The sequence below is a fragment of the Trichosurus vulpecula genome, chromosome 9, assembly GCF_011100635.1.
Source record: "Trichosurus vulpecula isolate mTriVul1 chromosome 9, mTriVul1.pri, whole genome shotgun sequence".
Taxonomy (NCBI): domain Eukaryota; kingdom Metazoa; phylum Chordata; class Mammalia; order Diprotodontia; family Phalangeridae; genus Trichosurus; species Trichosurus vulpecula.
The window spans coordinates 186882351-186907073 of NC_050581.1; the positions used below are offsets into that span (position 1 = coordinate 186882351).

At 41.9% G+C, this 24723-nt stretch overlaps 1 protein-coding gene across 2 annotated transcripts in view; it reads left to right on the forward strand.

Moving 5' to 3' along the window:
- Positions 1-24723, forward strand: part of TBX20 (T-box transcription factor 20) — a 76398-nt gene that overhangs the window by 46853 nt on the left and 4822 nt on the right. For both annotated transcript variants that reach the window (XM_036738989.1, XM_036738990.1), the window contains exon 7: positions 22958-23070. In XM_036738989.1, coding sequence (XP_036594884.1) covers positions 22958-23070 — 113 coding nt within the window. The remainder of the gene's footprint in view (positions 1-22957; positions 23071-24723) is intronic.

The window sequence follows — 24723 nt, forward strand, 5'->3', positions numbered from 1 at the left end:
GGCCTCAGATACTTGACACACTTACTAGCTGTGTGACCTTGGGCAGGTCACTTAACCCCAATTGCCCTGCCTTCCCCCCTTCAAAAAAAAAAGACCATCATGGAAATAATTGTAGCTGATGCAGTGTTTTCTCCAGAGGTATAGATGAGGTATAGAAATCTTACCAAGAATTCTATAAGACTCTCCAAATTCAATTAACATGTGCTTTGGCACTTGAAGATTTCATTTCGAGGTGGTAATAGGTGAGGGTGGCAAAAGTGGACCCGGATCATGGAAAAGGAGTGAGAGAGACAAAAGACTTGTGCACTACCCAGGAACCCCTTGCTTATGCATGATAAATACTTCCTTCAAGGAAAAGAAAATCAGAAGGTGCTGGTTGTGGGGAATGCCAAACAACATCACAAAGTGAAACTGATTATATTTTAATAGACAGGAAATGGCTTGTTACTGATATTGGAGTCATTCTTGAACCAGCTGTCTGTGTACACTCAGCCCGCTGACTTGTTGGAGCGAAGATTAAAATCAATACAAAATTAATAAAAACCCAGAAGAAGGAATACAAATGAAAAAAGCTATGGCATGCAATTAAAACAATTCCAACTTAACTTATTTAAACAAGTTATTGATGCTGAAAAATGGGATATGGATGGAAGAAAGAGCATCAACACCAACTGCAATAATTTTGTACAATAGTTTAACCAACGTAAACCAATTGCTATAGCCAGGAGGACAAAAATCTCAAAACTGCTTAAGTCAGCAAACACTTTACTTGCTTTCCAAATGGAATAATATAGGAGCCAAGGACAATATCAATTGATAAAACTAACTTGTTTGTACAATGTTATGGAGAAAGATGGTGAAACATTATGAGTAGCATTGCTTCATAAAATACAGGGACGGTGTAAGAAAAAAATAAAGAAAGCTTGGCAAGAGATGCAACTAAGCAAATTGCCAGAAGGGCATTTAAGGATGAAACTAGAAGGAGTACATTGAACGGAAGAAAAATGGAAAAGATCTGCAGGAAAATGTCTGTATAAGTTCTTTTTAATAAGAAGGACAGTGGAGCCTCTGTATTTGTACTTAAAAACCACAGTCCCAGATTTTGTCATAGAGGGAAAGAAAATGGCATGGAAAAGAACAAAGGTAAGGAAAGCAGCAGAACCAGATCAAGAATACATAGAGGAGGTCGATGCTTCAGGTGACTATTGTGAAGGATAGATCCTTGAGTTATTTGAAAGAGGTAAAGAGCAAAGGCATGGGGAAAAAATCTCAGACATTGTTACTGCCAAAAAAAAGTGGCCAAGAGAACATCATGGTTAATGGAGAAGAGCACAGGGTCCAGAGTGAGTGGACCTGGGTTCTTGTTCTGGTTTTGCCCCTTACCCCACAAGTCACTTCATCTCTCTTATCTCTGTTTCCTCATTTGTAAAATAAGGTCATTGGATTAGATGACCTCTGAGGTTCTTTCTAGCTCTAAATCTATGCAACTATCCACCTATATGCCTACTTTCATCTGTCTGTCTGTCCATCTGTCTGTCTGTCTGTCTATCTATCTATCAACCTATCCATCCATTCATCCACCTATCTGTCCATTTGTCTATCTATCTGTCTATCCATCCATCTATCCTTTTTAATGGAAAATCATGTGCACAACTTAAGAGCATCCTCGATTACGGTATTAGAAGGGAACAGGCAGGCTTTTGCAAGGGATATTTCATAGTAGATTCCTCTTCATCACACAATCTACTAAAAGATGTAGGGAATAAGAGCTTTCACTGTGCTCATTGCTTACTCTCCGTAAAACAACATCTCATTGTGTAGTACAAAATGTCACCTTACAGGCTTTTTGTAGCAAAATGTCTTTCATGAAGAAATCAAAATTATGTGACATTCCTTTAAAGACAGGACAAAAGAGCTAATCTTGTTTGACACTCCTCTACTCAGTATCAAGAGACATAAAACAAAAATTTAATGAAGGGGATCCAGCACAGAGTCCAAGTTGAAGAGAGATTCCCTATGGTTGGTGAGGTTCTCCAGATGTTCTAGGTTGTGACGGACACCACGCAGGTTGGAATGTTGTACTCTGGAATACTGTGGAGCCTTCTGGAAGAGAGCTGGAATCACTCAGAAGAGTTCGGGCCTAATTACACATATGGGAAAAACAAGTGAATGAAAAATACTTGTTGTCCAGGCTGTGCCGTATAGTTGGGTAGACAATTTCTAGCGTGTCCATCGGTATACACATCTTGCATAGACTTTGAAAATGGATGATGAATTGCCTCCAGAATTAAACAGGAGGAGGAAAGTGCATTAGATTGTCTTTGGGAAATTAAAGATTTTGTTTAACCTCCCCCTGGAACAAAGGCCCATCTTTCTAATTATACTATGGGTATGACTGTGAATCATGGAACACTACAAAGTCCAGAGAGCTGAAGATGAGTCTCACCCAGAGGACAATGGAGACAGACATCCCACACTTCACAAAAGAATTATTAAGGAGAACAGGGGCTGGTCATGTGGTAGGATGGCCGATGATCAGCCTGTGCACTTCATCGCTGTATTAATGATGACCAGGGAAAATAAAGAAGATTTTCAGTGTGTCATGTGAACTCCTCCTGGCCGACTCATGGATAAGAGTCACACAAATGGGCAGGCATGGCTGGGCTAAGCTCCACCATTGGAGAAAACATCCTCATTGATGAGGTACCAGACACCGTGGCATTTTTTGAGTCTTTGAGCGCTTTTAACGTTGTTCTCTTTGTGGTGAAAGTGTTTCTTTTAATCTACTCCTCTGCTCTTGGATTTTGGACAAGCTAGTCATCTTTTCCTTTTAAGCTTTCTTTAAGAATCGGCTTTTCTGCAGTTTATTCTTGCGCATTCAGAGTCTATTTATTCCATCTGTCTTCACCCTACCCCGCTTAGGATGTCTCCTTTAATCTGGGCTTTCTTCCAAAAGTACTAACTGGAAGCTTTCAGGACATTAAAATTAAAGGGGGAAGAAAGGAAGCTCTGATATTCTGGAACATGGAAGAACCCTTCTGAGCTGTAAACTTGTCATTCCAGTGGTCCTGCCCATTGCTCATTTCTCTCTCTCTCTCTCTCTCTCTCTCTCTCTCTCTCTCTCTCTCTCTCTCTCTCTCTCTCTCTCACTGTGTTGCCCCAGGAAGCCAAGCATAACATGATCCTGGCAGTTTCATTGTTTTCCTTCTGTTTTTCTTATGTTGCACCTTTTAAGAAAAACAAGCTGTCTGGGGCTAGGACAGTGGGAGCTGGAGCTGGGCAGCTGCTCTCTGAAGGAGTGTGGGGTTGGAGGAAGGCACGAGGCTGACTGGAGCCGAGGAGATGAAATGGCTATGGCTCTTCACTGAGCTGCTCCTGATCCTCTTCGTAGGAACACAGATTTATTGCTGGAAGGGACTATCAGGGCTATTGAGTCCAACACCCCCATTTTACATATGAAGAGATTTTGGCACAGAAAAATCAAGCAACTTTCCCAACATCATCCAGATAGTAAATGTTGGTTTGACCCCAAGCCTTCCTGACTCCAAGTCCAGAGTCCTAATTCCAGCTAGTGGACAGAACATTGGGTAGGGAGTCAGGGAGACCCATGTTCAAATCCAGCTCCAAATATTTAGTAGCTGTGTGAAGCTGGGTCTTTGACTTAATCTCTGCCTGCCTCAGTTTCCTCAACTGTAAATGGGGATAATAATAACACCTACCTCACGGGGTTGCTGTGAGGATCAAATGAGGTGATATTTGTAAAAGTGTTTTTCAGAGTGCCTGGCACATAGTAGGTGCTTAGTAAATAAGTATTCCCTTCCCTTCCCCTATGCCCTTTGCTATGCTATCTCGTATCTTTTTGTGAACGAGTCAAAATTGTTATGTTGGGGAGAATTTTACATGGTGCACTAGACATACCAAAGGATGCTCTGCATTTCTCTCTTCAACTATCTGCTTAAACTTAAATTTAGGTTCATAAAAATGAAATAAGAAATCAATAAGAAATGAAATGAGAAATCAAATGATGTGAGAGTTAGATGAGAATGCATAAGTCATCTCATCTCACCTTCTCATGTTCAGTGGCCCAAAGGCTTGGGAAAACTATTGAATTTGGAGAGAGAAAACCTGGGCTTGCTGGGTGGCGTGTTGGCTTTGCCGATTACTGGGTGACTTTGGCAAAATGGCAGCACCTGTCAGGGGCTCAGTTCTCCCATTTGAAAAACAAGGGGTTGGACTGGATAATCCTGAATGTTTCTTCCAGCCCTAACAGTCCAAAATGAACAAAAAATAGTCTCCCAATTTGATGTGCTTTCCATCACTCCACGCTGACTCCAAATAACCTCCCCCGGAGTGTTTGCATAGTAATTCAATTCAATCCAACAAGAATTTATTGAGCACCTACTGTGTGCCAGACACTGCACAGTGTCTTTGGGTAAGAAATGACCTCCTCCGTGTTCCGTTACACACAGGCTCTAAGGGACAGAGCGGTGCTGGAGGTGGGGAGATGCATCAGAAAGAAGGTTGGGTTTAAATCCCACCTCCACTTCTTAAGATGCATTGACCATCTGGGTCTCAGTTTCCTCCCCTGTAAAATGGTGGGGTTAGATGAGATGAGCTCTAAGGTTTCTTTTAGCTTCAAATTTATCATCCTATGTCACCTAGTTGACCTGTCCCCAGATGATAATAATGTTGGTTCAAAGTGTTACACTACTTTAAGGTTTTGGAAAGCCCTTTCCTCATAGCAACTCTGTGAGGGAGGCAGTATTTTTATCCCCTTTTACAGGTGAGGAATGGAAGCACCATGCATTTAAATGACTTCCAGGGAAACATAATTAATCAGCATCAGAGTCACAAACTAAACTCCGGGTCTAGTCTTCTCTCTTATGCCATGCTGTATCTCAAGATCAATGTTGTCACCACTTGAAGTCTTCCATTGGGGGAACTTTATGCCTCCCAAGGAAACGCACTCCCACTTTTGGCAGCTCAGATTGTTGGGAAGCTTTTTCTTTCTGTATGGGCCAAGTCTGCCTTTGGGCCACTTGCATCTGTGGCTCCAAGTTCTATCCTCTTGGACCAAGCAGGACAAGGCTAATTCACACAGCAGGTCCTCAGATCCTCTGACATCCCACTTAAGTCTTCTGCCCTCCAGGCAAAACGTTCTCAGTTCTTTAACCATCATCCCACAGCTTGGTCTTTCGTGCTTTCTTTGCCTTGGCTGTCCTCTGTGCAGATCCTGACTTGTCAACATCCTTCATGATGTCTTAAGTCATGACAGCTGCAAGTGAACACAGAACTCCAGATGTGGTCCGGGCAGAATAATCCCTGTGCATGTTTCTCTTAACATAACCATTTCTGTTGTGTTAATTACAGAGATCATGGTAATCTAGCAGTCTGGTGAAAGGTGATTCTGACACTTCCTAAGGGCTTAGGTTCCATTGCTCTTGGTCTGTAATGAAATCATAAGCCTCATCATCTTTTATTATCCTTCTCAAGGGGAAAGTTGTTCAATCATTCATCCCCTTCCTTGTGCCCTGCATCTCTTGATGTAACCTGTGATTAACTCATTGGCTGCTATGTCACGTCGCTGACCCATATTGAGCTCCTAGTCTACTGAGACCTCTCTTCTTCCTCCTTTTCCTAGACACTGCTGCTCAGACAAACCTTTCTCATCCCACACTGGTGAGATGATTTTTTGAACCCAAGTGTAGAACCTTTACACATGTCCCTTTTTCATCTTGTTTAGCGTGGCCCATTGTTTTAGTCTATCAAGATCTTCTTGGACCCTGAATTTGATATTTAATATTTTGGCTCTTCCAAACAGCTTCCATCATCAATGTTAGACTGCAAGCATACTTTCTATGTCTTATGTCTATGGCTTCACTAGTAAAACATTCAATATCTTGGGCCAAGGAAAATCCCTGAGGTACTTCACTAGAAACCTCCATCCATGTCAACTTTGGGCCCTTTTTGGGCCCAGACATTCAGCTAGTTCCAAATTCCCCTGACTCCACTACCATCCAGATCACATCTCTCCATCTTGTTCACAAGCACACCATGAAAGACCATCGAGTCCAGGTATGAGTCTAGCTACCATATCAAAAAAGGAAATGAGGTTAGTCTTCCATGTCTTATTCATTATAATGAGACCATATTGACTTTTAGTAACATGGCTTCCATTTCTCAATGTTCAGCAACCATCCCTTCAATAACGTGTTCTACGATTTTTCCAAGAATACAAATCAAGCTCATTGGTCTATAGTTTACACAATCTGTTCTCTGATACTTCTTAGAAAATAGGGCTGACTTTAGTCCTCCATTCCTGAGGTACCACTCCTATTCTCCAGTATCTTTTAATGATGACTAATGGAGGTAGACCAACCAATCAAACTGCCAGTTCCTTCATTCCTTATGATAAATTAGTACAGACCTGGTAACTAGAACTCCCTGAGGACAACCAGATGCTATTTCAAAAATTATATTTTATGATAAACTTTGCATGTAAATATACCATATACATATTGGTACATACAATACAAACATGTAAATATACAATGAAGAGAGCAAAAATAGAATGCACATGCTATATATATGGACATGTTAACTTCCATTAACCGGTTTTTCAAGTGTATATTAAACTTAACAAAGCAGTGACAAAGTTCCCCTATCCTTTGCTTCCCTGTTGGTTTTCTTCTGTGTATTTATAAATATTTTGTTGATTCTTCTTTTCTTTTGAATCTCTATCCTTTTGTCTTCCTCAATGTTACCCCTTATAAGTAATACATATAGTCAAGCAAAACAGACATTTCAACCATGCATGAAAATGTACATCTAATTTTGCGCCTCCAGTCCATCGGCCACACAGCGGGAGGAATGTTTCATCATTGGCCTTTTAAAGTCATGATTGGTCCTTCCATTGATCGAGTTCAGAAATCTTTAAGCATTGCTTTCTTTTACTTTTCTGTGGTCAGCATGTAAAATATTGTCTGGACTCTACTCACTTCCCTCTCCATCAGTTCTTAGGAATCTTCTCAAGTTTCCATGAATCCTTCCTATTCATTGTATCTTACAGTATGACAGTATTTCGATGCGCTCACATGCCACAATTTATTCCTTCATTCCCTAATCCGATGGGACCACTTTGTTCCTAATTTCAACTTGATAAGCCTTTATTGATCATCTACTAGTGCTGTAATAGATGGAGCACTAGACTTGGAGTCAGGGAGATCTGAGTTCAAACCCTACCTCAGATACTTACTGGCTGTGTGACCTCAGTTTCCTCATCTGTAAAATGTAAATAACAGCTCTTGTCTCCCAGGTGAGGATCAAATGAGATTCCATATAAAGCACTTTACATAGTCCTATATCATCAATAATTCTCATTATTATTCTAGGTACCAGGAATACAAAGGCAGCTAGGTGGTGTAGACAGGCATAGATAGAGCCCTGGCCTGGAGTCAGGAAGACCTGAGTTCAAACCTGATCTGAGACTGACTGGCTGTGTGGCTCTGGGCAAGTCACTTAAGCTGATTTGCCTCAGTTTCCACATCTGAGCTGAAGAAGGAAGTAGCAAACCACTCCAGTATCTCTGCCAAGAAAACCCCAAAGGACGGGTCAGACATGACTGAAAATGACTCAACAAAAAAGGGAATAAAAAGACAAAAATGAAAAGACTCCCCTCTAGGAGCTGACATTTTGTTGGAGACGGGGACACAAACCAAATGTCAACTCAAAATGTGGACGAAGTAGATGTAAAGTAATTCCTGGAGGAGGGTATCAGGAGGAACCTTCAGCTGATTACAAAGTCTTGCTATTTTAGAGATAACCAGTATTGTCTCGGTGAAGGACTGAATGCCTTTTGCTAGGGCTGGCCTAGCTAAGTTTAGAGAGTGGATGTCCAGCATTAGGTTGACAACAGAAGGAATATTTCTTCTAAGTTATAGAGGGTTTGCAATCTATATCAACATTAACAAAGTGCTGGGTGCTTGAAGAAGGCTTCATGTAATATCTATAACTTTCAATTTTGCAAAATATTACCTCTCTGTTTAATGTTTAGAAAATGAAGTTTGGGGGTTAAGAAGCTCATCGTACTTCCTTAAATTGCTAACTGTAATGGAAAGCATAGAAATGAGCATGCCTACTTGAAAAGGTCAGAATCATATATGTTGCAGTGGAAAGTACATCACCCTTGGTATCTAGTGTTCACCACTGCTTAGCTCAGTGACCTTGGCTAAATGACCTCTCTGAACCTTTGTTTGTGTTGCTGGAAAATGGGAATAATAGCATGGAGGCTATTATCTATTTCATAGAGTTGTTGTCAGGAGTCAAGGAGATAACGTATGTGAAAGCACTTTACAGCCATAAAGCATCATCCAAATGTGAGCTATTAGGAGACAATGAATTTCATCAGAATAAAGTCAAGTCTGAAAGCTTTTTTAAATGATTAAGTTGAAATGATTTTTCCTTTTAAAAAAAGGATTCATGCAATATCTTGTCATGTCTTAACAGATAAAAATTAATGACTTTTAAAAACACGCTAAAATATATTTTATCAGCAGCCTTCATTTGTTTTGTTTTGGGGGGGGGAAGAGTCATACCGCAGCAGATATTGATTTGTTATTTTCCAGTAATTCCTAATATTATCTGCATAAATCTTTTGATTTATGCTGTGACAAGGAGTCATCTATAAAGAACCCCGTTAGTCATTATGGCCTAAATTGAGGATGAAGTACAGCATTGGATGTGGTTTTTTTCCCTTTCCATTAGATGTTTCCTATCAACTTGACCTTTCTCCCCCAGACAGAGTCATGGGCCAATTCTCTCTCAGGAAAGTGAATTGTCATATGAGTTGAGACTTTTGTCTATTTGGTTTTCCAGTGAGCGAGTAGATTGTGAAATGATGTAGAAAGAATTCTGATGAATTATCTCACCAAAACTGCGTTTGATTTGGATTGTGCCTTGATCTCACATAGGCTTGACTAAAAATTCCACCAAGTTTTGTAGCTATCCAAAGTTGTCATTGATTATTTGAGCACCAGCTATGCGCATAGCACTGTCCTAGGCACTGTGAGCAATCTAAAGCAACATAACAAAGCTTTTGTATCCTTTGTGAACTTGCAGTGTACTCGAGATGAAACATAAACACATGAAAAGTTAAATAACAATATGAAGTAAGACAAGAGATGATTGTATGGTACGGTAGAACAAGACCTAAATTTGAGCGAGTCACTTTACCACTTTTGGCCTCAGTTTCTTCATCCATAAAATGAGAGGTTGCAGTAGATAGCCACCAAGGTCCCTTCACGATTGAACAGCAATTTCTGACTTGTATCAACGCTGAGAGGCATTTTTGTGTAGGCCCTTTACAAATAGTATCTCATTTGATTCTTAGATCAACGTGCTTGGAATTAAGAGAACCCGGGTTTGAATCCCACCACACGTAATAGCTACGTGATTCTGAGCAAGTTATAAAAAGTCTATGAGCCTGAGTTTCCTCATCTGTGAAAATAAAGGGGTTGGATTCAGTAAATCCTGGACTTCTTCCAGCTCTAGCTCTGTGACTCTGACTGCTGGTATTTTAAATGTCATATTACTTTTGGTTGTGACAAAGAAAATGAGCGAGATAAGAAATCCCCTATGTGGGACTTAGGAGATCTGAGAAATTTGCTTTACTGATTTTTGGAAGACAGAGAAAAGATAAGCAAAACTAGCTCCTATTTTGAATTAAAAAAGCCTTAATCTCAAATCAGGGCAAATAGTTCTAATGGCATTGAGAAATCCCAACTGACTATCTGCCTTTGAGAGGGACCTATCTGGCCTATTATAGAGATATCTGGAATGCCTACTTTCAAAGAGGTTAAAATGACTTTCCCAGAGGCACATACAACTAGTGTCTGAGCCCGGATTTGAACTCTGGTCTTCCTGACTCCTGGATCAGTGCTCTGTCCATAGCTGCCCCTAGTGGGAGGAGCACATCCAGTCAGGGCTCAAATTTATAGCATTGAAGAGGAGGCAAATTCAACTCCTCAGGGGTGTCCCTAGAACCTTGAGGGGGAGATTTAACCAACTTAGCTCTGGGAGAGTGAATCAGAGCAAATTCGCTCCATCTATTTTTTTTTTTTTCCAAATCAGTCTACTTGGTAACCTTTATCAGCATGTATGGTTAAAGCCAGAAGGGAACCAGATAAGGAAAGTGAAGCCAGAAGAGGTGACTTGGCCATTAGGGGCAGTGTTAAAGATGATTATTACCCGATTTCGTCGTCCTTGTTTTCTGTTCTTTGAATATTATATCAAGCTTCGTAGTAGTCCCTTTAGAGACTAAAGTGCCTGTGGGGATGATCTCCATCACCTAACTTTGGCCATGAGAAAGGGGGTGATTTTTCAGAATAACATCTTTGGACAGCCATGTTGCCTTGCCAATGGGGTCACCAGTTAAGAGACAGACGTGTGTGTGTCCTTAGAAAAAAATCTTTGCACTTCTCATTTTGCTCCCGACAGGGCTGGGCGAGGCCATAAACAACATGGTCTGCCTTTTCTTCATAACGTCTTCGAGTAGATGGTCCTGATATGCCCGCTGTTTTCAATCACTTAAAAGGCAATCATTTGATTATGGCATCCTCTATGTAGGGACTACTGTGGCTTTCAGTCCACATCCAGTTAGGATGACGCAAGTAAATCACTTTGATTAGGTACTATATTTTTCCAGGAGACTCGCATAAGTAATGATGCCAGCGTTCTACCCAGGACAAAATGGACATAATGGCTTTTTTGTAGGAAAGGGAAATGTTTGCTTTGGCAGTGATTGATGGCACTACTTACAAAATGATTTTCCTTGGGATTTGTCTGTGTGCTGTTCCAGCTACCCCATTGAGTCTTTAGATGGACCCAGCCCAAGGCATTCGAGCACCTTAAACAAGATTTCAAAATCACAGCCTCCTAAATTTAGGGAACTGATAAATATAATTTTCCTCTTAAAAGTGTAATTTGTTTAATTCCAGAGCTCACAACAAAGTAGAGGGATGGAGTAGAAAATCCACTAGAAATTAGCACCAGAAGTCTGTGCTTAGCTTGGTTCCTGGCACTTCATGCGTACTTAATAAATATTGATTGAGTGATTGAGAAGATGTGGGCTGGAATCATAGGCCTGCCATATATAAAGCACACCCCACCATGCTGCCTCTGTTGTTATCATTATTATTTTAAAAATTATAATTACTAGATTATCCACCAAATTCTTTACTGATGACTCATCATGGCCAGGAGGTGAACCTGGGTTTTAAAAAAAACTAGACTTGTGCAATGTTGAGTAAGTCACCACAGCTCTCTGGGCTTTCATCTGCAAAGGATATTGTTCTATGGAAACCACTTAGCCGGAGAATTTAAGGGACTTGCCCTAGCTCACCCAGCTAGTAAGTGGCAGAGCGACATTCGGACACCCAGGAGTCTGACAGAGTCAGCATTTTTTTCTACTGCACCATACTTTGACTCTGGTTGGCTGCAGTGAAAAGAGGCCTAGATCTGAAGCCAGAAAACTGGGGTTTGATTCTGTTTTGGCCACTTACCTATGTGACTGTGGGCAGGTGACTTCATCTCTTGGGGCTTCGGTTTCCTCATCTGTGAAACAAGAGGCTTGTTTTAGATGGCCTCACACAGTTCTAAATCTAGGCTCCCCGGATCCAAAACAAATGCTCCTCCTACCTCACCACACCCATTAGTCAGACTAATCCACAATTTGAGCAGAGGTTAGCAGGCACCTGACATTGCTGGCTTTGTTGGCTCATCTGGCTTTCTTCCCCAGGGGCCAGTGGGAAGAGCCAAATTTTTTTTTTATATTTTTTTTAAATTTATTTAACATATTTAGTTTTCAGCATTGATTTTCACAAGAGTTTGGATTACAAATTTTCTCCCCATTTCTACCCTCCCCCCCACTCCAAGATGGCATATATTCTGGTTGCCCTGTTCCCCAGTCAGCGCTCCCCTCTGTCACCCCACTCCCCTCCATCCCCTTTTCCCTTCCTTTCTTGTAGGGCAAGATAAATTTTTACACCCATTGGCTGTGTATCTTATTTTCTTGTTGCATGCAAAAACATTTTTGTTTGTTTTTGAACATCTGTTTTTAAAACTTTGAGTTCTCTCCCCTCTTCCCTTCCCACCCACCCTCCCTAAGAAGTCAAGCAATTCAACATAGGCCACATGTGTATCATTATGTATAACCCTTCCACAATACTCATGTTGTGAAAGACTAACTATATTTTGCTCCTTCCCAACCCATCCCCCTTTATTGAATTTTCTCCCTTGACCCTGTCCCCTTTTGAAAGTGTTTGTTTTTGACTACCTCCACCCCCATCTGCCCTCCCCTCCATCATCCCCCCCACTTTTTTTTTATCTTCTTCCCTCTTCTTTCCTGTGGGGTAAGATTCCCAATTGGGTATGTATGGTATTCCCTTCTTAGGCCAAATCTGATGAGAGCAATGTTCACTCATTCCCCCCTCATCCACCCTCTCCCCTCCTCCCACAGAACTGCTTCCTCTTGCCACCTTTATGGGAGATAATCCATCCCATTCTATCTCTCCTTATCTCCCTCTCTCAGTATGTTCCTCTCTCATTCCTTAATTTGATTTTATTTCTTTTAGATATCTTCCCTTCATCTTCAACTCACCTTGTGTCTGCTCTCTCCCTCTCTCCCTCTCTCTCTCTCTCTCTCTCTCTCTTTCTCTCTCTCTCTCTATATATGTATATATATATATACATACACACATAGATATATACATACATACACATTCACCCATATATACACATAAACATATATGTATGCATATTCCCTTCAGCTACCCTAATACTGAGGTCTCATGAATCATATACATCATCTTTCCATGTAGGAATGTCAACAAAACAGTTCACCTTTAGAAAGTCCCTTGCAATTTCTTTTTCTTGTTCTTTTTCTTGATTACCTTTTCATGCTTCTCTTGATTCTTGTGTTTGAAAGTCAAATTTTCTATTCAGTTCTGGTCTTTTCACTGAGAAAGCTTGAAAGTCCTCTATTTTATTGAAAATCCATATTTTGCCTTGGAGCATGATACTCAGTTTTGCTGGGTAGGTGATTCTAGGTTTTAATCCTAGCTCCATTGACCTCCGGAATATCGCATTCCAAGCCCTTCGATCTCTTAATGTAGAGGCTGCCAGATCTTGGGTTATTCTGATTGGGTTTCCACAATACACAAATTGTTTCTTTCTGGCTGCTTGCAGTATTTTCTCCTTGATCTGGGAGCTCTGGAATTTGGCGACAATATTCCTGGGAGATTTCTTTTTGGGATCTACTTGAGGAGGTGATCGATGGATTCTTTCAATTTCTGTTTTGCCCTGTGGCTCTAGAATATCAGGGCAGTTCTCCTTGATAATTTCTTGAAAGATGATATCTAGGCTCTTTTTTTGGTCATGGCTTTCAGGTAGTCCAATAATTTTTAAATTATCTCTCCTGGATCTATTTTCCAGGTCAGTGGTTTTTCCAGTGAGATATTTCACATTATCTTCCATTTTTTCATTCCTTTGGTTCTGTTTTATAATATCTTGATTTCTCATAAAATCACTAGCTTCCACTTGCTCCAATCTAATTTTTAAAGTAGTATTTTCTTCAGTGGTCTTTTGGACCTCCTTTTCCATTTGGCTAATTCTGCCTTTCAAGGCATTCTTCTCCTCATTGGCTTTTTGGAGCTCTTTTGCCATTTGAGTTAGTCTGTTTTTTAAGGTGTTGTTTTCTTCAGTGTATTTTTCAGTATTTTTTTGGGTCTCCTTTAGCAAGTCATTGACTTGTTTTTCATGGTTTTCTCGCATCCTTCTCATTTCTCTTCCCAATTTTTCCTCTACTTCTCTAACTTGCTTTTCCAATTCCTTTTTGAGCTCTTCCATGGCCTGGGACCAGTTCATGTTTTTCTTGGAGGCTGTTGGTGTAGGCTCTTGCACTTTATTGACTTCTTTAGACTGTATGTTTTGGTCTTCTTTGTCAGCAAAGAAAGAATGCAAAGTCTGAGACTGAATCTCGGCGCGTTTTCACTGCCTGGCCATATTCCCAGCCAACTAACTTGACCTTTGAGTTTTTCAGCGGGGTGTGACTGCTTGTAGACTAGAGAGTTCTATGTTCCACGTTTGGGGAGGAAGTGCCAGCTCTGCCACACCAGCACTGCTCCTTCCCCAAGAACCCCCAACCTGAACTGGGCTTAGATCTTCAGCAGGCCGTGCACTCCTGCTCTGATCCGCCACTTAATTCCTCCCACCATGTGGGCCTGGAGCCGGAAGTAACAACAGCTGTAGCTGCCCCACCTCCACTGCCCCCGGGGCTGGAAGCCGAACCGCGAACTCCTTCTACTCCCGCAGCTTTTCCCACTAACCTTCTCCACAGTCTTTGGTGTTTGTGGGTTAAGGAGTCTGGTAACTGCCGCAGCTCACTGATTCAGGGCGCTAGGGCCCCCTCCTCCCGGCTTCTGGTCTGGATGGTCCACGCCGCCCACGCTGTACTCTGCTCCACTCCGTTCCCAGCTCCCAGCTCCCAGCTCCGTGTGGGATAGACCTCACCCAGAGATCATCTAGGCTGTCCTGGGCTGGAGCCCTGCTTCCCTCTGCTGTTTTGTGGGTTCTGCCATTCTAGAATTGGTTCAGAGCCATTTTTTATAGGTTTTTGGAGGGACTCGGTACGGAGCTCATACTAGTTCCTGCTTACCAGCCGCCATCTTGGCTCCGCCCGGGGAAGAGCCAAATTTGTGGTACATGTAAGAATAAAACCTCCTAACAATTGGGTGGCCTTTTTATGGTCTTCAAGTGGAGGCTTGATGTCTCTTTGTCAATATATATTGTAGAGGGGATGTGTTTTCCCGAGCAGGTCACAACTAGATAATCAGTGAGGTCCTTTCCACTCTGAGATTCTGTGATAAGCCAGATTCTCCTGAGTACCCAAGACATTCTTAATTCTCTCAGGTCTATTCACAGGACTATCACCTGATTAGACTCTGCTGGTTCCGTGGCATGGAATCATAATGGCATTGCCTGGTAGAGATTCTCAAAGGCCTTGCTTTAATGAACGATCAGCTGATTTGCATGGAAACAGACATGTATTTGGGCCAATCTAAAGAAAGTGGCAAATTCATTAGAGTTTAGTTTGCTGTTTCATGGTCAGGTCCTAACCTTTGTTTACATTAATCTCTTATTAAAGTCCTTAGTTCCTTCTACCGAATGATAAAATGTGTGCTTTAACAAGTCTTGCTAGCTCAACCTTTGCCTGTCTATTTTTGTAGGCTCACACTACTAAACAAGGGATATTTACTTAATCTAATAAGTTTATCTTTTATAATAGCAGCTTTTAATGTACACATACCCATAGAAAAAGAAATCCATAATCATACTTCAGTAACTGATACCTATTTTATTTTCCCAGAGCTATGACAAACTTTAGTTTGCACTCAGTGTAAAAACAGGGTTTGAAAAGAAAGGAAGCAGCTAGATGGCTCAGTGAATGCAACGCTGGGTCTGGAGTCAGGAAAACTTGAGTTCAAATCCAGCCTTGAACATGCATGAACTGTGTGACCCTGGGCAAGTCACCTAACCTCTGTTTGTCTTAATCCACTGGAGAAGGAAATGGCAAGCCACTCCAGTATTTTTCCAAGAAAACCCTGTTTGGGGTGAGAAAGAAAGAGATTACAATTGACAGTTGGAGAGATGTGCAACCTATTTATAGAAACAAACCACTTTTTAAGTACTCAGGCACTTTTAGAAGATGAGTTTGTGAATACTTAAAAGCACTATGTAGCTAGGTGGCCCCGGAGAAGGAAATGCCAAACCAGCTGAGAAGACCTCAAATGGAGTCATGAAGAGTTGGATATGACTGAAACAACTGAACCACAACAGTGGCTAGGTGGCACAGTCCATACAGTGCTGGATCAGGCGTCAGGAAGACTCGAGTTCAAATCCAGCCTTGGACCCTGTCTGGCTGTGACCCTACACAAGTCATTGAACCTGTTTGCCTCAGTTTCCTCATCTGTAAAGTAGGGATCGTAATGGCACCTACAGTCCAGGGTTGTTGTGAGGATCAAATGAGATAGTATTTGCTAAGTTCTTTGCAAACCTTAAGGCAGTACATAAATGCTAACTATTACTGTTATTACAAGTCACGTTTATCTGTTCATTGAAGTGGGTCTTCTAAAAAGCTGACCAGGCAATAGCTTGTCATCTGTCTGGTGCTATATATATGCCTGTAAGTGATCATACAAGATTTCTTGGAAAATTTTCCTATTTTCTAAAGTATTTTCTATTTCTATTTCTATTCTATTTGTAGTGCAAAGTCTCCCAAACTACCTTGTATTTATTTGCATTTAATCTCTTTACATTTATTTTGGAGAGACTTGTGTTGTTACTGTCTCCCCTGCTGGGGAGCAATGCAAGCTCCCTGTGAGTTGGGATTGTTTCTATTTCTATATGCCTGGCACACAGTAGGTGTTTAGAAATGCCCAGTGTCTAGTACAGTGCCTGGCACACAGTAGGTGTTCAGAAATGATTGTTGATCAAGACTTCAGTACTTTTGTTAGTTGCTCATGGCATTCGTTCGAAGTACATATGAGGTTGGCTGTGAATGAGTGGATAAGTAGGAAAATCATTTATCCTAATGTAGCATTAGCAGGAAGCTTACTGAGAATTATCCATCTGGGTCTGCTTAAATGCTAATTATGAGACCCACAAGGCAATGATTCTTCCCCTCACATGCTCAACAGCAATGGGAAGTATTTTTGAACAATTGCTATGTGTCTGCATGGTGCTAGGTGCTGTGAGGGTGACCCAGAAGTAGGAACATTCCCTGCCCTCATGCATTCTTTTTGCAATGAATCAAGATATCATCTGAGAACAGAAGGAACTAGGATAGGGCATACCCACCCAAGGCCTGGTACTGTATCTTAAGAAATCCCATGGGGTAGCGCCAGGAATGAGGATGGGTCTCCCTTCCTTTTCTTTATTTCTATCCAGTGCCTCTGTTCCAGAGGGGCAGCTAGTGGGAGAAGGGGATTTTTCAGTCTACTGTGATGTACCCAAATCTGATGACCAAATACAGTATAGAAAGAATGGCCTTTAACACGTCCAAACTGTTGGTATGAATGGTGGCTAAGTAGGCAAATTTTAATTTGCCCAAAATGCAGGAACTTGCTTTAATAACTGGTCTAGAAGACTGGTGGAAACCTTTTCAAATGCCAGAAGTATTATTCCCAGTTAATAATAGATATAAAACTGGGTGAGAGTTTCTTCTGGCCACTCTTGTTTGAGCTCATCTTGGAAATGTGGACACCAGCAATAATACATGAGAAAGTCCCTGATGGGCTAAACACTGTCAGAGAAGGTAAGATATCTCTCCTCGAACATGACATGATTGCATATCTAGAAAACCCAAAGTGGTCGACAACAAAAAACCTAATTGATGTCTTAAACAACTTTAGCAAACTCATATCAAGTCCCATAAAGTAGTCTGCATTTTTAACCACCAACATAAATCAAGGGAAATTGTATCGAGAGAAATTCCCCTTACAAGAACTTTAAAATATACCAAATATTTGGGTGTTAACTTGGAATCCTAGGTTTAGACCTGGGTGAGACAGGTCGGCTTGTCCAACAACTTCACTTTTTCCAATGCTGGCACACCGGCTAGAGCTCTGGGGCTGGGGTCAGGAAGACCTGAGTTCAAATCCACCCTCAGGCACTTACTAGTTGTATGACCCTGGGCAAGTCACTTAACCTCTGTTTGCCTCAGTTTCCTCCTGATGATACCTGCCTCACAGGGTTGATATGAGGATCCCATTTGCAAAAAGCACAGTAGGCCCAACGTAATCGCTTACTCCTTTCCACCCATTCCTCTTTCACAGAAGAGAAAACTAAGGCCAGAGAAGGAAGAGGATTGGCCAAAGGTCCCACAAGAGTCAGAAGGAGCATTTGAACCCAGGTTCTCCCGGGCTTTTCCTTACTGACCTATTCTACTTCAGGCTACACAAGAGACATATATAAAGGCAATTTCAAGATCATTTTGATGGAACTCAAGGAAAAACCAGACAAACAAATGGAGGCGATATCTCCTGTGCAAAGATGTGCCTAGCAAATGTAGTAAAAATGCCAATACTTTCCAACCTAATTTACAAATTTAATGCAGCAGCAATCAAAATGCCAATGGGCTATTTCATCTAATTAGATAAAGTCATAACAGCATTTACATGGAACAGTAAATGTGTAAGAATATTAAGAACTATGAAAAAGAGAATGGTTTGAGGGGATCCTGCCCTTCCAGACTGTGAAGGCTGCCATAAAGAAGTAAGTGCAAAATCTGTCTGGTACCGTAAAAATAGAGAAATAGATCCATAAAAGCAGGACAGCACCTAGAAAGAGAACCCGGTGGATGTGAACATTGTTGGATAAGCTCATGTCTAAAAAACATTAAGGAACAGAATCAATATTCAATGAAAATGGTTGGAAAAATAGTACTGTACTGTACTGCATTTGGTCTGTTGGATTTGGGCAGCTCACGATAGACTGAGTAGCAGCTTGGCAAAAAATAAAAATGAAAAAGATTGCTACTGATACACCACAATAATCCTGACTGGATCAATGATCTAAATATAAAATAAAAACTTAAAAAAAACTGGAAGGAAAAGGAATAATAGATTTGTCTCAACTATGTAGATGAGAAACATTTTTATCAATCAACCAAATGGAGGAAATCACTGAGGACAAATAGATTGGCTTGATTATACAAAGATAAAGTGATTTTGCACAACAAAAAGCAATATCTCTAAGACAAAAAGAAAAGAAACCGATTGGGAAGAAAATTGCAATAAATATTTTGACTAAAGGATAGATGTTCAGCATCCATAAGGAATATATACATATATGAATGAAAATTAATTTCTTCCAATGGAGAATAATAAAAAGAAATAGACCAGACAACCTTTGAAGGGAAGCTTCTTCTACTGATGCAGGTCAGCACCATCATACATAGTCTTAGAGAGTTGCCCTGGGTATTGAGAGGTAAAGTGAATTGTGCAGCCAAAACATGCCAGAGGCTTTGTGGTTTCAAGGCCAGCTCTCTACCCACTACATAGCATTGCCTTCCATAAAATCATGTAAAGATCCTCAAATTCCCTTGTAGTTATAGGAATGAAAATCAAAACAACCTTAAGATTCTACTCTATGTAGATGAAATTGGCTGCAGACTTCAAACAATAAAAAAATAAAAAAAATTCAATTTAGTAGTGATGGGGCTATAGGGAAATTGGAACCTGAGAATATGGCTAATGAGGGTGTACAGTGGTAAAAATTTTTTTAAATATTATTCATTTTTTTATGAACTTAACAAACAATAAATATGAATATTCCAACATACAAAGAACAGAAAAAGAAGGATTGTTTCTGAAGCTGTGAATTTCTGTTCTAGGCTGTTTTGAACATGTATATTAAATTGGAAATGGTAGGATCCAAACTGACCTGCTTGGCTGTGTCCCCTCCTCATCTGAGCTTCCTTCTCCTCTCTCTTCTATATCATCTTAGTTCTTTGGTCCTGCTCCTATCCTAACTATACGACATGTGCCATGAGTCTGTGTGTCTTCCTTATTTGGGGTCGTACTAATCTCTGTGCCATTCTGGTTTTAGCACAGGTGTTACTGAAGTGAGCAAAGGGGAATATAGTAACGTAGAGTAGGAATTACAAAATTTATCATAGTCTTTGAGACCCAGTAATTTGTGTGTGTGTGTGTGTGTGTGTGTGTGTGTGTGTGTGTGTGTGTTTGCAATCAACGGGTTTACTCTCTTCATTAAAATAGGGCAAACAATTTGACAAAAGCGCACAACAGAATGATATCATTGACAAGTTAGAAGTCACAGTGAAATTGTTAGAGATTTTGTTTGGCTCTGCTTTGATTAGAATGTATGGTATGATGTGGTTAGAGCTTCATGCAGGGTGTCCCTCCCCTTATATTGTCTACTTAGAAAATTATTTGCATGTGTTTGGTTTTGGTTATTAGGTTCCTCATTTGGCTTTTAAAAATAGGGAATGTGTGCGGTGTTGTATTAGTTAGACTCCTGCTTTTGTCTGAAATGTCCCATTTGGGCTGCTCCTTGGCGGGTAATTTAGCTCTTCATGAGTGTTCTGTCCTTGGCCATTTGGCATCAGGACAGCAATCTATCAACACATAAGCACAAGTTGGTTGGTTCGCTTGTGGAGTGGAAGGAGTCAGGCAAGACTTGGTTCTAAATCATGCCCCTAGAACTGAGACAATTATAGACGGGCACAACCATGTGGGCCAACTCCCACCTTTTACAGATGAAGAAACTGGGGTTTTGAGGAGTTGCGTGACTTGCCCAGGGTCACACCGCTAGCAAGTGTTAGAGAAGGGATTTGAACCCAGGTCCTCTGATTCTGCCTGACCGGGGACAAGTCACTTCATCTCTGAGTCTCGGTTTCCTCACCCATAAAATGGGGATGATGTTATTCTCAGTGATGTCTCCTATAAGAGAGTGTCTGTAAAGTGCCATGGAAGCATCAGGTCATATTCTTAGTGACTTGAATCTTCTTGCAGAGGAATTACTTGACTGAATTCTGCCCCATTTTCTCACAACATCACTGTATAAGAAAAAAAAGTATGAACGAATGAATGAATAAATGAATGAACAAAGCTTTGAAGTGCTTACTAAGTGGGCAGGAGAATATAAGCAAAGCCCCGTTCTCAAAGGCTGTACATTCTAATACATGCAGGGGAGGCATGAAGGGAAGGCTATTTTGGTCTGCAGAGACTAACCCAAGCTGACTGAGGACAGCCGGAAGAACGGAAGCAGGGGGAGGGGCGCGGTGTGCTCGAGCCAGCTCTAACCAGTTTTTGAGGGTCAGCTGTTAAATATTCAGAGGGGGCATTTACATCTCAGAAATCCACAACACTACAAATCAAGGCTTGATTTATTATTACCTTGTTGATTGTTTAGACTTAAGGAAGTGATGGAGAAAAGGTAAAAAGTGTGTCATGGGGGCATTCCTCCACCCTGCCCCCAACTGGTTGTTAAACATTCACCAGCAGACCACCGTGTGGGCAGCACCTTGAACTTCTCCCAGAGTTCCCTGTTATCTTCTCCTCATAACCAGGGCTTCTCGGCGACAGCTGCATTAGGTGGTACCACTGCACTGGCCATCCTGCCAGGGTCTTTAGAGGAGCCTGCTGTTGGCAAGAAGTCTTGTAGAGCGTGGAAAGAACAGGCCTGTGATGGGTGTTGAGAGATTGTAGAGTGAGTGCATGGGACCGGCTGAGTCTGGTTAGAGATGGGCAGTGTGCCTTCGAGGGTTCAATCCTGGCACTCTCATCTTGTGTCATTATTATGATGAATGGGGGCAGTCACAGGTGACTGTGTCCCTCTAGCATCTAGGCTCATGTTACTCGAGGGCTCCCATAACACAGACCAGCATTAGGGGAGGCATCGATGAAAGCAGTGGTCATGTCCAGCCTAGAGTTGCTGACCTACCTTGTGCACACTCACCTCCCCTCCTGATTCCTTGCCCTATTGAAGGGTGCCCCAAGGTGAGTGTAAGTGACAGAGTTCTTCAAATTAGCTTCCCACTTGAGTTCATAGGCTGTAGTGTGATCTTAATATTTAAAAAGTCTAGGTGACATTTTCAGTCTTATGTCTAACTTTCCTGCCCAAATTCTTTGAAAGTTATGCTCTATTGGCCTTTCTGCATCTTCAGTGACACTCTTGGACCAGGTGTTCCCTGATATAAGCTTTTTTTTTTTGTGAGGCAATCAGGCTTAAGTGACTTGCCCAGACTTAAGTGACTATAGCTAATGAGTATCAAGTGCATGCCCTCTTAACTCCAGGGTGGGGGCTCTATCTATTGTACCACCTAGCAGCCCATCACCTATGCAGCATTTCAGGGGGCAGTGAGATGCAGTGGAAAGAGCACAGACTCTGAAGGCAGGACCCCCTCTGAGGGTCACCTCTGGGACCTTGACCAAGCCATTTGCTTTATCTCCCTGGGACCTCAGCTCTTGGAGGGTGAGACACCACGTGGCCATAGGCAAGTTGCTTAGTCTCTTTAGGCCTCAGTTTCCAATCCTGTTCCAGCCAGGAAAACATTTCTAAAAATCTATTCACTCATCTACAAGCTTGTCTATGAGTCACCAAGTCATCTTCAGTATGCTCGCCATCTCCCCTGAGCAGCAGTGTGGCATCATGGGAATGTGCTGGGCCTGGAGCTGGGCAGATTTGGGCACAAATCCCACCTCTGACACAGACTGGCCATGTAGCCTGGGGCTTATGAATTTACCCACCAGGAGCTTCCCAGCTTTCAAATGCAGGTCATAATGACACCTTCGTAAAATAGGTGAACTCAGGATCAAATGAGACAATCACTGTGAAAAAACCTTTGTAAACTATTCATAACAGTTGCTGCTGCTGTTACGTTGGAGCCAGCTAGGTAGCTCAGTGCATAGAGCCTTGGGCCTGGAGTCAGGAAGACCTGAGTTCAAATCTAGCCTTAGACACTTACTAGCTGTGTGACCCTGAGCAAGTCACTTAACCTCTGTTTGTAAAATGGGGATAACACCTGCCTCCCATGGTTGTTGTGAGGATGAAATAAGATGATAATTGTAAAGTCCTTGACACATCGTACACATTATACAAAGGCTAGTTACTATTATTATATTGAAAGAGGCAGTTAGATGGCCCGGTGGATGGAGCATTGGGTCCGGAGTCAGGAAGACCTGAGTTCAAATGTGGTCTCAGACACTTACAGCTGTGTGATCTTGGGCAAGTCACTTAACCTCTGTTTGCCTTAATCTAACGGAGAAGGAAATGACAAACCTCTCTTTACCAAGAACCCTCCACGGACAGTGTGGTCCACAGGGCACAGAGAGTTGGACGTGACTGAGCAACATGTTTTATCATCATTATTCCAATCCAGGGAAAGTGTCGAGAGTCTGATTCAGAAGCATTCCTACGCCCGCTCACCGATCCGTACCTATGGGGGAGAAGAGGATGTCCTGGGAGACGAGAGCCAGACAGCACAAAATAGAGGTAAGGTATTAGGAGGACGGGTGGGGGATCCCATGTAATTGGTGAGACTGCAGCGATGGGAAAAACCGATCTTGGCTGTGGCTTGTCGACATTTTCCTTTGTAGCTGATGAGCTGGAGCAGAAGCTGAGGAGGCAGTGATTGCCATCATCTGCACCCGAGGCACTCCCACAGTGTTTGTGCTCTACTAGTAGGTACCAGAGGCTTGTTTCAGAGACTTGCCCAGGTTGTACGGCTCCTGGTGCCAACAGCCAAGAACAGAACGGCCTCGCCCTCGGACACAAATAATAACCTTAAATTAGAAGGACAGAGGTGGAATGGGGTGTTGGCCATTCAGTCAGGGAACCGTGTTGAAATCCTGCCTCATACACTGCCTGGGGGACCTTGAACAAGTCACTTAGCCTCTTTGAGCCTCAGTTTCCTCATCTGTAAAGCAGGGATAATAATTTTCGCAGTAAGTATCTGAGAAATGACAAAGCGCTCCAGCATCTTTGCCAAGAACATCCTAATAAAGTCTCCAGGAGTTGGGTAGAAGAAATCCTTTCTGCTGTAGCCCTCAGAAGAAGTTTTGCAGCCTCTTGATCATTTCCAGTAATGATAACTCACTGCCTCAAAAGAGAGCATTTGTGAATGTCTCTAATTGTTAGGAAATTCTTCCTCGTATAAAACCAAATCTGCCTTCCTATAATTTTGTCCATCGTTTTTAGCCCTGCCTCCTTTTTGAAGTTATCCAGAAAAGAGAAAGTGCTTCTTCCACATGACAACCCTATGGAAGCATATATTTGGAGTGAGAATGGGCCTCTTTTGTACGAAAGAAAACAGACTCTCAGAGAGAGTAAAGTGACTTACCCAAGGTCACAGAGCTAGTAACTGTCATGGTCAGGATTTGAACCCAAGTCTTTCTGACTCTGGGCCTAGTTCTTTATCCGCTCCACCGCAGGAGCCATCACATCCCTCTCTTTCACTATGTGCCCCTTTTTTGTTTGGATGATTTCATCATCACAGAGAACGCCTTCCACTCAAACAGATAAATAATTCGCCTGTAGTTGATGGTCTCAGGGAGCTGCCTGGGAGTGACTTGCCCAGGATCATACAGCCCGCCCAGGTCAGAGTTTTCTTTTCATTTTTCTCCCAAGCTAAACATCCCCATGTCATAGAATGTATGCTCTAGACCCTTTACCCTCCTGGTCACCCGATTTTGGGCACGTTCCCTTTTGACAACAGCCTCACCAGCGCAGAGCATGCTGAGACTGTAATCTCCTTTGTTCAGGATGTAAAACCTGTATTTATGTAGCTTCCAGATGACCACTGTGGCACATTTTAACTCACCTAGAACTTCAAGCCAATTAATTTTGTGGGGGCCTTCGAGGCTGAGTTATGAAAAGGGGATATTCAAGAGAGACTTGTTGCCTGCCCACTCACTACTTGAATAAGCCTGGGCACTTCAACTCTCTGGACCTCAGTTCACTCATCTTTAAATGAGGAGGTTAGGTTAGATAGGTGGCCTCTGAGGTTCCTCCCAATGTTACAATCTATAATCCTATACACTATTGACTCAGAGGGGCCATTCATGAGACACTAGAAAATCTCCATTGACTCTGGCCACTGGGCTACTTGGTTGAAGGTGAAATTTATAGTCACTAGCACCAGGCTGG